Source organism: Diceros bicornis, chromosome 31 (genome assembly GCF_020826845.1).
Source record: "Diceros bicornis minor isolate mBicDic1 chromosome 31, mDicBic1.mat.cur, whole genome shotgun sequence".
Taxonomy (NCBI): domain Eukaryota; kingdom Metazoa; phylum Chordata; class Mammalia; order Perissodactyla; family Rhinocerotidae; genus Diceros; species Diceros bicornis.
In genome coordinates, this window is record NC_080770.1 from 22,211,590 (window position 1) to 22,223,944 (window position 12,355).

The 12,355-nt window shown below is 35.8% G+C and overlaps 1 protein-coding gene across 1 annotated transcript; it reads left to right on the forward strand.

Annotated features, from left to right (window-relative positions):
- Positions 1 to 11,030: 11,030 nt before the first annotated feature.
- LOC131395133 (olfactory receptor 4C46-like) lies at positions 11,031 to 11,969 on the forward strand. Its single transcript, XM_058526923.1, has one exon. The coding sequence runs from the start codon at positions 11,031 to 11,033 to the stop codon at positions 11,967 to 11,969; it is 939 nt and encodes a 312-aa protein (XP_058382906.1).
- The last annotated feature ends 386 nt before the right edge of the window (positions 11,970 to 12,355 follow it).

A 12,355-nucleotide genomic window follows, 5' to 3' on the forward strand; every position in this document is an offset into this window, starting at 1 on the left:
AAGGAGAATCTGGAATCTTTAAAGAACAGAGCTGACAATATGGAGGAAAGAATTAGTACTTTAGAGGATAGGAATACAGATATACTCCAGATGGAAGAAGAGAGAGAACTAAGACTAAAAAGAAATGAAGAAAGACTCCGAGAAATATCGGACTCTATTAGAAAATGTAACATAAGAATTATAGGTATTCCTGAGGGAGAGGAGAGGGAAAGAGGAACAGAGAGCCTATTCAAGGAAATAATAGCTGAAAATTTCCCAAATCTGGGGAAGGAGCAGGAAATACCAGTAAGCGAAGCCAACAGGACGCCTATATATATTAACAGACAAAGGCCTTCACCACAACACCTAGTGGTAAGGCTAGCCAGGGTCAACGACAAAGAAACAATATTAAGGGCAGCTAGACAAAAACAAAAAATAACGTACAAAGGAACTCCCATCAGGCTCTCAGCGGATTTCTCAACAGAAACTTTTCAGGCTAGAAGAGACTGGAATGATATATTCAAAACACTAAAAGACAAAAACTTTCAGCCAAGAATACTCTATCCAGCAAAAATATCCTTCAAATATGGTGGAGAAATAGTAACTCTCCCAGATAAACAAAAGCTAAGGGAGTTCATGGCCATGAGACCCCCACTACAAGAAATACTCAAGAAGGCCCTCAGGCCTGAAAACAAGAAGAGAAAGGGAACACAAAGCTTGGAGTAAGGAGAAAAGTAGGTAGACAAAATCAGAGAAATAGTAGATCTTTACCGGAATAGGTTAGCAACCACTTAAATACTAAACTCAAAGATCAAAGGAAGATATTCACCAAAAATAAATTTAACCTCATCACTGTAAACACACAGCCACAACACAAGATAGAATAAAGTATAACAAGAGCAACTTAGAAGGGGAAGAGGAAAGTGACTGAATTGACTTAGTATAAGGAAATAGGAGGCTATCAGATAATGGACTATCTCATACAGAAGATTTTTTGCCCAAACCTCAAGGTAACCACTAAACAAATAATCAAATTAAAACCACATATGATAAACAAAGAGAAAACTAGAAGAATCATAAGACAGAACAACCAAACTGAATTGGCAGTCCAAAACAAATGGGACAAGAAACAAAGGAAATGCAAAAGAACCAGAAAATAAGTGACAAAACAGCAAAATTCAGCCCTCATATTTCAATAATTACCCTAAATGTAAATGGATTGAACTCTCCAATCAAAAGATACAGAGTGGCAGGATGGATTAAAAAGCAAGACCCAACAATATGCTGCCTTCAGGAAACACATCTTAGCACTAAAGACAAGCACAGGCTCAGAGTGAAAGGATGGAAGACAATACTCCAAGCTAATGGCAAACAAAAGAAAGCAGGTGTTGCCATACTCATATCAGACAAAGTAGACTTCAAGATAAAACAGGTTAAGAAAGACAAAGAAGGGAAATATATAATGATAAAAGGGACACTCCATCAAGAAGACATATCACTTATAAATATATATGCACCCAACATAGGAGCACCAATGTACATAAAACAACTATTAACAAACCTAAAAGGAGAAATCAACAACAACACAATAATAGTAGGGGATCTTAACACCCCACTTACAGCAATGGATAGATCATCCAGACAAAAAGTTAATAAAGAAATATTAGACTTAAATGAAAAACTGGACGAGATGGACCTAGTAGACATATACAGAGCACTCCACCCAAAAACAGCTGACTACACATTCTTCTCAAGCGCGCATGGAACATTCTCTAGGATAGACCATATGTTGGGAAACAAAGCAAGCCTCAATAAATTTAAGAAGATTGAAATCATAACAAGCATCTTTTCAGACCATAAGGCTATGAAACTGGAAATGAACCAGGAAAAAAAAACTGGGAAAGTGACAAAAATGTGGAGATTAAACAACATGCTACTGAACAACCAATGGATCATTGATGAAATTAAAGGAGAAATCAAAAACTATCTGGAAACAAACGAAAATGATAACATGCCATATCAAACCATATGGGATGCAGCAAAAGCGGTCCTGAGAGGGAAACTCATAGCGATACAAGCCCACCTTAACAAACAAGAAAAAGCCCTAATAGGCAACCTTAAATTACACCTAACAGAACTAGAAAAAGAAGAACAAACAAAGCCCAAAGCCAGCAGAAGGAGAGAAATAATAAAAATCAGAGCAGAAATAAATGATATTGAGACCAAAAAAAACAGTAGAAAGGATTAATGAAACAAAGAGTTGGTTCTTCGAGAAGATAAACAAAATAGACAAACCCTTAGCCAGGCTAACTAAGAAAAAAAGAGAAAAGGCTCAAGTAAATAAAATTAGAAATGAAAGAGGAGAAATTACAACAGATACCATGGAAATACAGAGGATTATAAGAGAATACTATGAGAAATTATATGCCAACAAATTGGACAATCTAGAAGAAATGGATAAATTCTTAGACTTATACAACCTCCCAAAATTGAACCAAGAAGAAATGGAGAATCTGAATAGACCAATCACAAGTAAAGAGATTGAAATAGTAATCAAAAACCTCCCAAAAAATAAAAGTCCAGGACCAGATGGCTTCTCCAGTGAATTTTACCAAACATTCAAAGAAGATTTAATACCCATCCTCCTCAAACTATTCCAAAAATAGAGGAAGATGGAACACTTCCTGAATCATTCTATGAGGCCAACATCACCCTGATACCAAAACCAGACAAAGACAATACAAAGAAAGAAAATTACAGGCCAATATCGCTGATGAACATTGATGCAAAAATCCTCAACAAAATATTGGCAAACCGAATACAACAATATATTTAAAAGATCATACACCATGATCAAGTGGGATTTATACCAGAGACGCAGGGATGGTTCAACATCCGCAAATCAATCAACGTGATACATCACATCAACAAAACAAAGAATAAAAACCACATGATCGTCTCAATAGACGCAGAGAAGGCATTTGACAAGATACAACATCCATTTATGATAAAAACTCTCAATAAAATGGGAATAGAAGGAAAGTACCTCAACATAATAAAGGCCATATATGACAAACCCACAGCTAACATCATACTCAACGGGGAAAGACTGAAAGCCATTCCTCTGAGAACAGGAACGAGGCAGGGCTGCCCACTCTCACCACTCCTGTTCAGCATAGTACTGGAGGTTTTGGCCAGAGCAATTAGGCAAGAAAAAGGAATAAAAGGAATCCAAATAGGTAACGAAGAAGTGAAACTCTCACTATTTGCAGATGACATGATTGTATATATAGAAAACCCTAAAGAATCTGTTGGAAAACTGTTAGAAACAATCAACAACTACAGCAAAGTTGCAGGGTACAAAATCAATCTACAAAAATCAGTTGCATTTCTATATGCTAATAATGAACTAACAGAAAGAGAGCTCAAAAAGATAATACCATTTACAATTGCATCAAAAAGAATAAAATACCTAGGAATAAATCTTACCAAGGAGGTGAAGGACCTATACAATGAGAACTACAAGACATTATTGAGGGAAATCTACGATGACATAAAGAAATGGAAAGATATCCCATGCACGTGGATTGGAAGAATAAACATAGTTAAAATGTCTATATTACCTAAAGCAATCTACAGATTCAATGCAATCCCAATCAGAATCCCAATGACATTCTTCACAGAAATAGAAAAAAGAATACTAAAATTTATATGGGGCAACAAAAGACCCCGAATAGCTAAAGAAATCCTAAAGAAAAAGAACAAAGCAGGAGACATCACAATTCCTGACTTCAAAACATACTACAAAGCAATAGTAATCAAAACAGCATGGTACTGGTACAAAAACAGACACACAGATCAATGGAACAGAATTGAAAGCCCAGAAATAAAACCACACATATACGGACAGCTAATTTTCGACAAAGGTGCTAAGGACATGCAATGGAGAAAGGAAAGTCTCTTCAATAAATGGTGTTGGGAAAACTGGACAGCCACATGCAAAAGAATGAAAGTGGACCATGTGCTATCGCCATTCACAAAAATTAACTCAAAATGGATCAAAGACCTGAAGGTGAGACCTGAAACTATAAAACTCATAGAAGAAAATATAGGCAACACACTATTTGACATTGGTTTTAAAGGAATCTTTTCGGATGACATGCCTACCCAGACTAGGGAAACTAAAGAAAAAATAAACAAGTGGAACTTTATCAGACTAAAGAGCTTTTATAAGACAAATGAAACCAGAATCAAGATGAACAAACAACCAACCAGCTGGGAGAGAATATTTGCAAAACATACATCTGACAAGGGGTTGATCTCCATAATATATAAAGAACTCACACAATTGAACAACAAAAAAACAAACAACCCGATCAAAAAATGGGCAGAGGAAATGAACAGACACTTCTCCAAGGAAGATATACAGATGGCCAATAGGCACATGAAAAGATGCTCAACATCACTAATCATCAGGGAAATGCAAATCAAAACAACACTAAGATACCACCTCACGCCCGTTAGAATGGCTATAATCACCAAGACAAAAAACAACAAATGTTGGAGAGGATGTGGAGAAACAGGAACCCTCATACACAGCTGGTGGGAATGCAAATTGGTGCAGCCTCTATGGAAAACGGTATGGAGATTCCTCAAAGAATTAAAAATAGAGATGCCCTATGATCCAGCCATCCCACTACTGGGAATCTATCCAACGCACCTGAAATCAACAATCCAAAGAGGCTTATGCACCCCTATGTTCATTGCAGCGTTATTCACCATAGCCAAGAAGTGGAAGCAACCTAAGTGTCCCTCGACTGACGATTGGATTAAGGAAATGTGGTATATATATACAATGGAATACTACTCAGCCATAAAAAAAGACAAAATCGTCCCATTTGCAACAACATGGATGGGCCTGGAGCGTATTATGTTAAGTGAAATAAGCCAGAAAGAGAAAGACAAACACTGTATGATCTCACTCATATGTGGAATATAAACCAACACATGGACAGAGAAAACTGGACTGTGGTTACCTGGGAAGTGGGGGTGGGGGGTGGGCACAAGGGGTGAAGGGAGTCATATATGGGGTGATGGACAAACAAAAATGTACAACCCAAAATTTCACAATGTTAGAAACCATTAAAACATCAATTAAAAAATATATATATATTTTTATGTGGATGGTGTAATTGGGTATGGAGAAATACTAAATGCGCTACAAAAACTAATTGACCTAAACAGTGAATTTAGCAAGGACACAGGTTACAATGTCAATATAAAAAATTGTATTTCAACAATAGCAACAAACAATTAGAAATTGAAGTTAGAAACAAAATACAACATCCAATATTATTTTTAAAAATGAAATAATAGGGGGCCGGCCCCGTGGCTTAGTGGTTAAGTGAGTGCGCTCCACTGCTGGCGACCCGGGTTCGGATCCCGGGCTCGCACCGACACGCTGCTTCTCTGGCCATGCTGAGGCCGCGTCCCACATACAGCAACTAGAAGGATGTGCAGCTATGACACACAACTATCTACTGGGGCTTTGGGGGAAAAAATAAATAAATAAAATCTTTAAAAAAAAAAAATTCTTGTTTAAAAAAAAAAATGAAATAATAGGTTTACATTTTTAAAATATATTCAATATCTGTGCATGAAAACTAGAAAACACTGCTGAGAAAATTAAATATGTAAATAAATTGAGAGCTATACCATGTCAGATGGAGTAGAAAACCCAGTATGCTTACCACATCAATTCTAAATTTTCAATGCAATTCCAATCAAAACCTCAACAGGATTATTGGAGAAACTGACAAATCTATTCTGAAATTTATACAGAAATAAAGAAATTTGGAAGAGCCTAGAATAATAAGTCATACACACACAAAAAAACACAGTTGGGGAAATTTACCTAATTTCAAGGCTTAACCTCTTGTAATCAATACTGTGTTGTATTGGCATAAGGATAAACATATAAATATGTTCAGAAACAGAAGGTCCAGAAATAAACTCAAATATACTCATTTTTTACAACAATGTCAAGGTAATTCAATGTTTAAAGAACAGACTTTTAAACAAATTATGCTGTGTTGATTGGATATAAGAAAAAATAATAAACACTAACCACTACCTCACACCACACACAAAAACTAACTCAAAATGAGTCAAAGACCTACATATTAAAGCTAATCTATAATAATAATAACAAAATTTATAAAATATATTTGGATAGATCAATATTTGTTAGATATGACCCAATAAGTGCACAAAATAAGAAAAAATGAAAAATTGGAACTTATCAAAATATTAAATCTTCTCCTCATCAGATGTCATCACTTGTAAGAATGAAAGGGCAATCCACGAAGCAGGAGAAAATTTATATAAATATACAAATTTTTAAAAACCCTATTTTTAAAATGTCCAAAAAATATGAACATAAATACCACAAAAGATATATAAATATCTTTTGTGTAAGAACATGAAAAAAAAAATGCCCATCATCAATAGGTCAGGGAAGTAAAAATTAAAACCACAATAATTTACCATGACACAGCCCTTGGAATGACTCAAAGGAAAACTAACAATTCCAAGTGACAAATATGCTGAACAATTGGAATTTTTTTCTCCTATTTTAGATCTCTTCCCACAATTTTAGTGCTGCCTAGTATTCCACACTGACTAGCCCATAAGTGCCAGAAATAACTGTAATCTGGAGCCTTCTAGGGTTTTTGGCTACTTCGATAGCCCTCGGGGAAAAGTGAAAAACAGCTTTTGCATAAAAATTCAAATTAAACAAAAAAATCTGAATAGCAAAAGCCATCTTAAGCAAGAAGAATAGAATTGGAATCATCACAATTCCTGATTTTTAAATATATTGCAAAGCTACTAAAATGGGCAAAGAATCTGAATAGACATTTCTCAAAAGAAGACATATCAATGGCCAAAAGCACATGAAAAAGTATTTAACATCACTAATCATTAGGAAAATGCAAATCAAAACCACAATGAGGTATCACCTAACATTTGCTAAGAACAGTAATTATCAAACAGACAAGAGATAACAAGTGTTGAGGATATGGATAAAAGAAACCCTTGTGCACTGTTGGTGGGAACGTAAATTGGCACAGTCATTAGTGAAAACAGTACTGAGATTCCTCAAAAAATTAAAAATAGAACTACTTTTGATCCATCATTCCCACTTCTGGGTAAGTACCAAAGGAACTGAAATCAATATCTGGAAGAGATATCTGCACTCATGTTTATTGCAGCATTATTCACGATAGCCAAGATATGGAAACAACCTATACGTCTGTCCAGGCGTGAATGGATAATGTGGTATATATGTGTAATGGAATATCGTATAGTCTTTAAAAAGAAAGAAACTTGCCATTTGTGACAAATGAAACTGGAGGACATTATGCTAAGTAAAATAAGCCGTACAGAGAAAGAAAATACTGTATGCTCTTACTTATATGTGGAATCTAAAATATTCAAACTTATAGAAGCAGAGAGTTGAATGGTGGTTGGCAGAGGCTGGGGGAGGGAGAAATAGGGAGGTGCTGATCAGGGAACAAAGTTTCACTTATGCAAGATGAATAATTTCTAGAAATCTATTGTGCAGCAAGGTGATTATAGTTAACAATATACTATCACATACTTAAAATTTGCTAAGAGGGTAGATCTTGTGTTCTCACTACAAAAAAAAATAGTAAAGATGTGAGTGATGAATATGTTAAATAGCTCAATTGTGGTAATTACTTCACAATGTATACTTATATCAAAATATCAAGTTATATAATTTAAATACACACAATTTTATTTGTCCATGATATTTCAATAAATCTAGGGGATAAAGGAAATAAAAACAGTTTTTAGAATCAAGAACTTTAAAAGGGCTGCCATTAATTCTATGCTCTCACTGATCTAGCTCTCAAACAATCACAAAGTTGTTTTCCAATAAAAGTTTAACATTGATAAGAAAATAGAAACTCTTCTGTGACCTGAGTCAACAGGGAAACTACATTACAGCTCCACATACTGGAGTTATGCCACCTTACTATTACGCCTTGTTATTCACATGATATTCAGCTTTCTTAACAACTCAGGTTCAGATAGAGAAAGGAGACTCCCACATGCTTAGTTTCCAAGTGTAGGGAATACAATTCTCCACTCAAGAATGAGTGTTTCTCAAACATATCTCTCCAGAATACCTGTTTCTAAGACAAAGCCTTTCCAGCAAACAAGATAATTAATTCCTGAGAGAGAAAGTAGGAGCTACAAGACAAGGTCTCTGAACCTTTAAGAAAACCTCTTTAAATATACCTAGAGGGCAAGGCAAAAATGTATTTGTGGTTGTTCACCTCTCCAGAGCAAGATTCATCATGGGCAGAGTAAATGTTTTGAATGTGTTTCCTCCACATTATCTGCCTCTTGCCCTGTGGAACCAGAGCCACGTACAGAAGACCATTTCTCCACAGTGTTTCAACTGAATCCATTCTAAATTCAAAACCAGAAAATAGGTTTCAAACAGGTTTTCTGCGAAAAACTTTTGAGGCTTTAGGCTAGATGCAAAGATTTATACCCGTAAGGACACTTTCTTTTTTTTTAATAAGTTTATTGTGATAAATTGATATATCAAAAGAAATTGTGCATGTTCAATGCATACAATTTCTTAACAACTATTCATTTAATAGTGAATTATCTGAATAGGCTTTTCCCAAGTGTGACGTATCTTTCATATCGAAAGCTACTGATTACAAGAGGTGGTCTGTTCAAACATGGAATTCTTTCTGGGCACCCCCAAACTTCATTAAGATCATCTAAGACAGCTAAGGTAAGTCTTTCAATAGTGCTGATGCTTGTTAAAGATTGTTATTTTCCATATATAGTACTCATTATTTTTCAACATTTTTCAGATATAGTAATAGAGTATTTCATCCTCATGCCAATTCTTCAAAAGATAATTCATAATCACCATTAACCTAAATTGACAGTTGAAAATTTTGAGGCTTATAGAAATTAAGCAAATTGTAGGACCCAGCTCTCTGACACCAGATACCATGCTTTTGCCACGAGACATCTCCTTTAATAATCAAGACTAATCGTGAGAATAAAAGCAAAATTTGACTACACTATACATACACAAAAGACAAAATATGAATATTAAATGACATAAATCAGCAGCTGTTTAGTCCAAGCACAAACATGAAGAATACTTCCCAGGATCAACTGCTATGGATAATATGAATCTCTGTGGATTTGTTGAGAGTAAAACTAGAGATGATTCTTCCTGAGCTCATAGCATAGTTAAATGTTTCTCTGCGTTATTGCTCAAACTGTCAATTCTTTCTGTCTCCTAGGTGCATACAGAGTCATAAAATGAAAGTTCTATGTGTCCTTAACAGTGCGGTGTATATGTCATTTATGTTCCCTCAAATAATTCTCATAACAACCTGTGAGGTGGATATTATTATTCTCATTTTATAGATGAGAAAACTAGGAATTTAAGGTGTCAAAGAAATATACCCCAGATAAAAGAAATTGCAAGTAGAAGAACTAGGATTCTAATCTGATCTTTTTGATTCTTAAACCAATACATTTAACCACTGGGAAAATTGTTTTGGATATTTTGTGAGAGCCCATGTTTTGGAGGGGGTTATGGAAGAGGGAATGTTTGGGGCTGATGGAGAGGCCAGGATAAAAGGATTGTTCAAAGAAAGCAGTACCACATTTATCTTCACATTTCGGAGTTCCAATATATCAGTGTGTGTATGTTGTGTGTATATGTGCTGATGAAATTGCTCCACATAAACTTGCCTCTGAAGTAGTATTGAAGTAATTATAATTATTATGGCCATATCAAAAAGAGATTACTAGTTCAATATTGTTTATTATAGTGTAACAGTATAGGCCATGGGTTAAGAATTTGGAGCAAAAATAATGAACATGTATAATCTGACATAATCTTGGCTCTGCCCTCTACTAACTACTTGATCTTGGGCAGGATCCCTAACATCTCTGTACTTCTATTTCCTAGTGTGAAAAATAAGTATAAAAATGATAGTGGTAACCATCTCATAGGTTTGTAGTGAGGATTAAATAAACAAAGGTCTGCAAAACACTTCAAGTATGTTAAGTCTTCAGTAAGTTTTAGTTAATATTATCATTGTTATTATAATTATTAATATTAGTCTCTGAGATTGCTTCCTTATCTGCAAAATGGATGATATAATACCGACGACACAGGTCATTATCATATGAAAAGAGATCATGTATGCAAAACATTTGCTACTATGCCCTGCACGTAGCAACCAATTATTTAAAAGTGTATATTATTAGCTACTTTAAAGTCACTGGGTTTAGGAAACATGCACTATGACTTGTAAGCAGCTCTTCTATCCATTTTTTGCTTTCCTATCACCAATGCCCTGTTACTCTTTATTCAACTATTATAAGTAGTCTGCTGCTTGGGTTCTCACGTCTGCCTTTCAACACCTTACTGAACCTCAGCCCATTTCATCCAAGACATACAAAGATCTTTACTAGAATAGTATTCAAGATTCCCCCTTCTTCAAATTCCTCATCATCCTTCTTCTCGTATTCTTAATAACCTTCCATGGTTCCCATTTCCTAGAGATTAAAGGAAAAATTCTGTAGCTTTGCCTGTATAGACTTTACATCTATCTTCTACCTCCTTTTTAGGCTTGGCTGCCACTGTGTGGGCAATCCACTGTTTCAAGTTAGACTGTTAGTCATCTGGGATGACTCACAGTGCACAGGCGGTCTCCTGCCTGTGTGTTTACAAAGGTCCTCATGTCTATAATCTTAACAAAGACTGCCCCTTGGAGGCAATTTGAATAATCTTCAAGAACTCAGAGTCTTTACTTTCAATGCACACACACACAAACACTGGGAACAAAAAAACTCAAAAGAATTCAAAACTCAATAGAATCCAAGAATTTATTACATATTAGAATGGAAAGTTTAATAAATTCAAGGCTGCATTAATAAACATTGTTTTCTTTTCAGGTAATGGAATTAACCTTCCCATGAAACACATGGAGAACAGGAACAATGTGACAGAGTTTGTTCTACTGGGGCTCACAGAGAATCCAAAGATGCAGAAAATCATATTTGCTGTGTTTTTTCTCATCTACATCATCACTGTGGTAGGAAATGTGCTCATCGTGGTCACCATCACCACCAGCCCATTATCAGGGTCTCCCATGTACTTTTTCCTGGCCTATCTCTCCTTTATTGATGCCTGTTTTCCCTCTGTCAGTACCCTCAAACAGATCATAGATACACTCCATGAAAAGAAGACCATCCTATTCAATGAATGCATGACCCAAATATTCGGGGAACATCTTTTTGGAGGTGCTGAGAGCATCCTGCTCACTGTGATGGCCTATGACCGATATGTGGCCATCTGCAAGCCCTTGCACTACACAATTATAATGAATTGGCGGGTGTGTTTCTTGCTAGTGGGAGTGGTGTGGGTGGGAGGCTTTGTTCACGCAACCATACAGATCCTCTTCATCTTCCGATTACCCTTTTGTGGCCCTAACGTCATAGATCACTTTATATGTGATCTGAATCCTTTGCTCAATCTTGCCTGCACTGATACCCACACTCTAGGGTTCTTTGTTGCTGCCAACAGTGGGTTCATCTGCCTGTTAAACTTCCTCCTCTTGATGGTCTCCTATGTGGTCATCCTGAACTCCCTAAGGACCTATAGCTTGGAGGCAAGGCGCAAAGCCCTCTCCACCTGTGTCTCCCATATCACAGTGGTCGTCTTATTCTTTGTCCCTTGCATATTTGTGTACATGAGACCCGTAGCTACTTTATCAATTGATAAAGCAGTTGCTGTATCCTACAATATCATAACTCCCATGTTAAATCCCTTAATCTATACCTTGAGAAATGCCCAGATGAAAAATGCCATTAGGAGATTGTGTAGTAGCAAAGTGTTTTCAGGTGAGAAATAAATGTGGTTGGATATCAACATTGATTCAACAAAGGCGAGGGTCAAAAGGACATTGTAGATGATCTCAGCAAGGTAAACTTATGGAATAAAGAAGAAAATTAACAGCTATGAATCATAGCTTCTGCATTGAGTGGGGCAGAAATGAGTGCCAGAAAAGAGAGAAAAATATAACCCAGGACCATTCTTTCCATATTTAGAAAATTCTACCAAATTATATTTTAGATTTACCACCTTCAACCATGTATATGTATTCACAGGCTATCTTTCTAATAACAAGTTAAATAAATAACAGAATATATTGTTATTGTGCAGTAACTGCTGTAACAATCCAAGGAGGTAAGCACTGCTACCATCACCATTTTACAGGAGAGGAAACTGACAGAAAGG

What these genes read in the sequence shown, in the direction of transcription:
- LOC131395133 (XM_058526923.1), top strand. Translation starts at nt 11,031, where the DNA reads ATGAAACACATGGAGAACAGGAACAATGTGACAGAGTTTGTTCTACTG.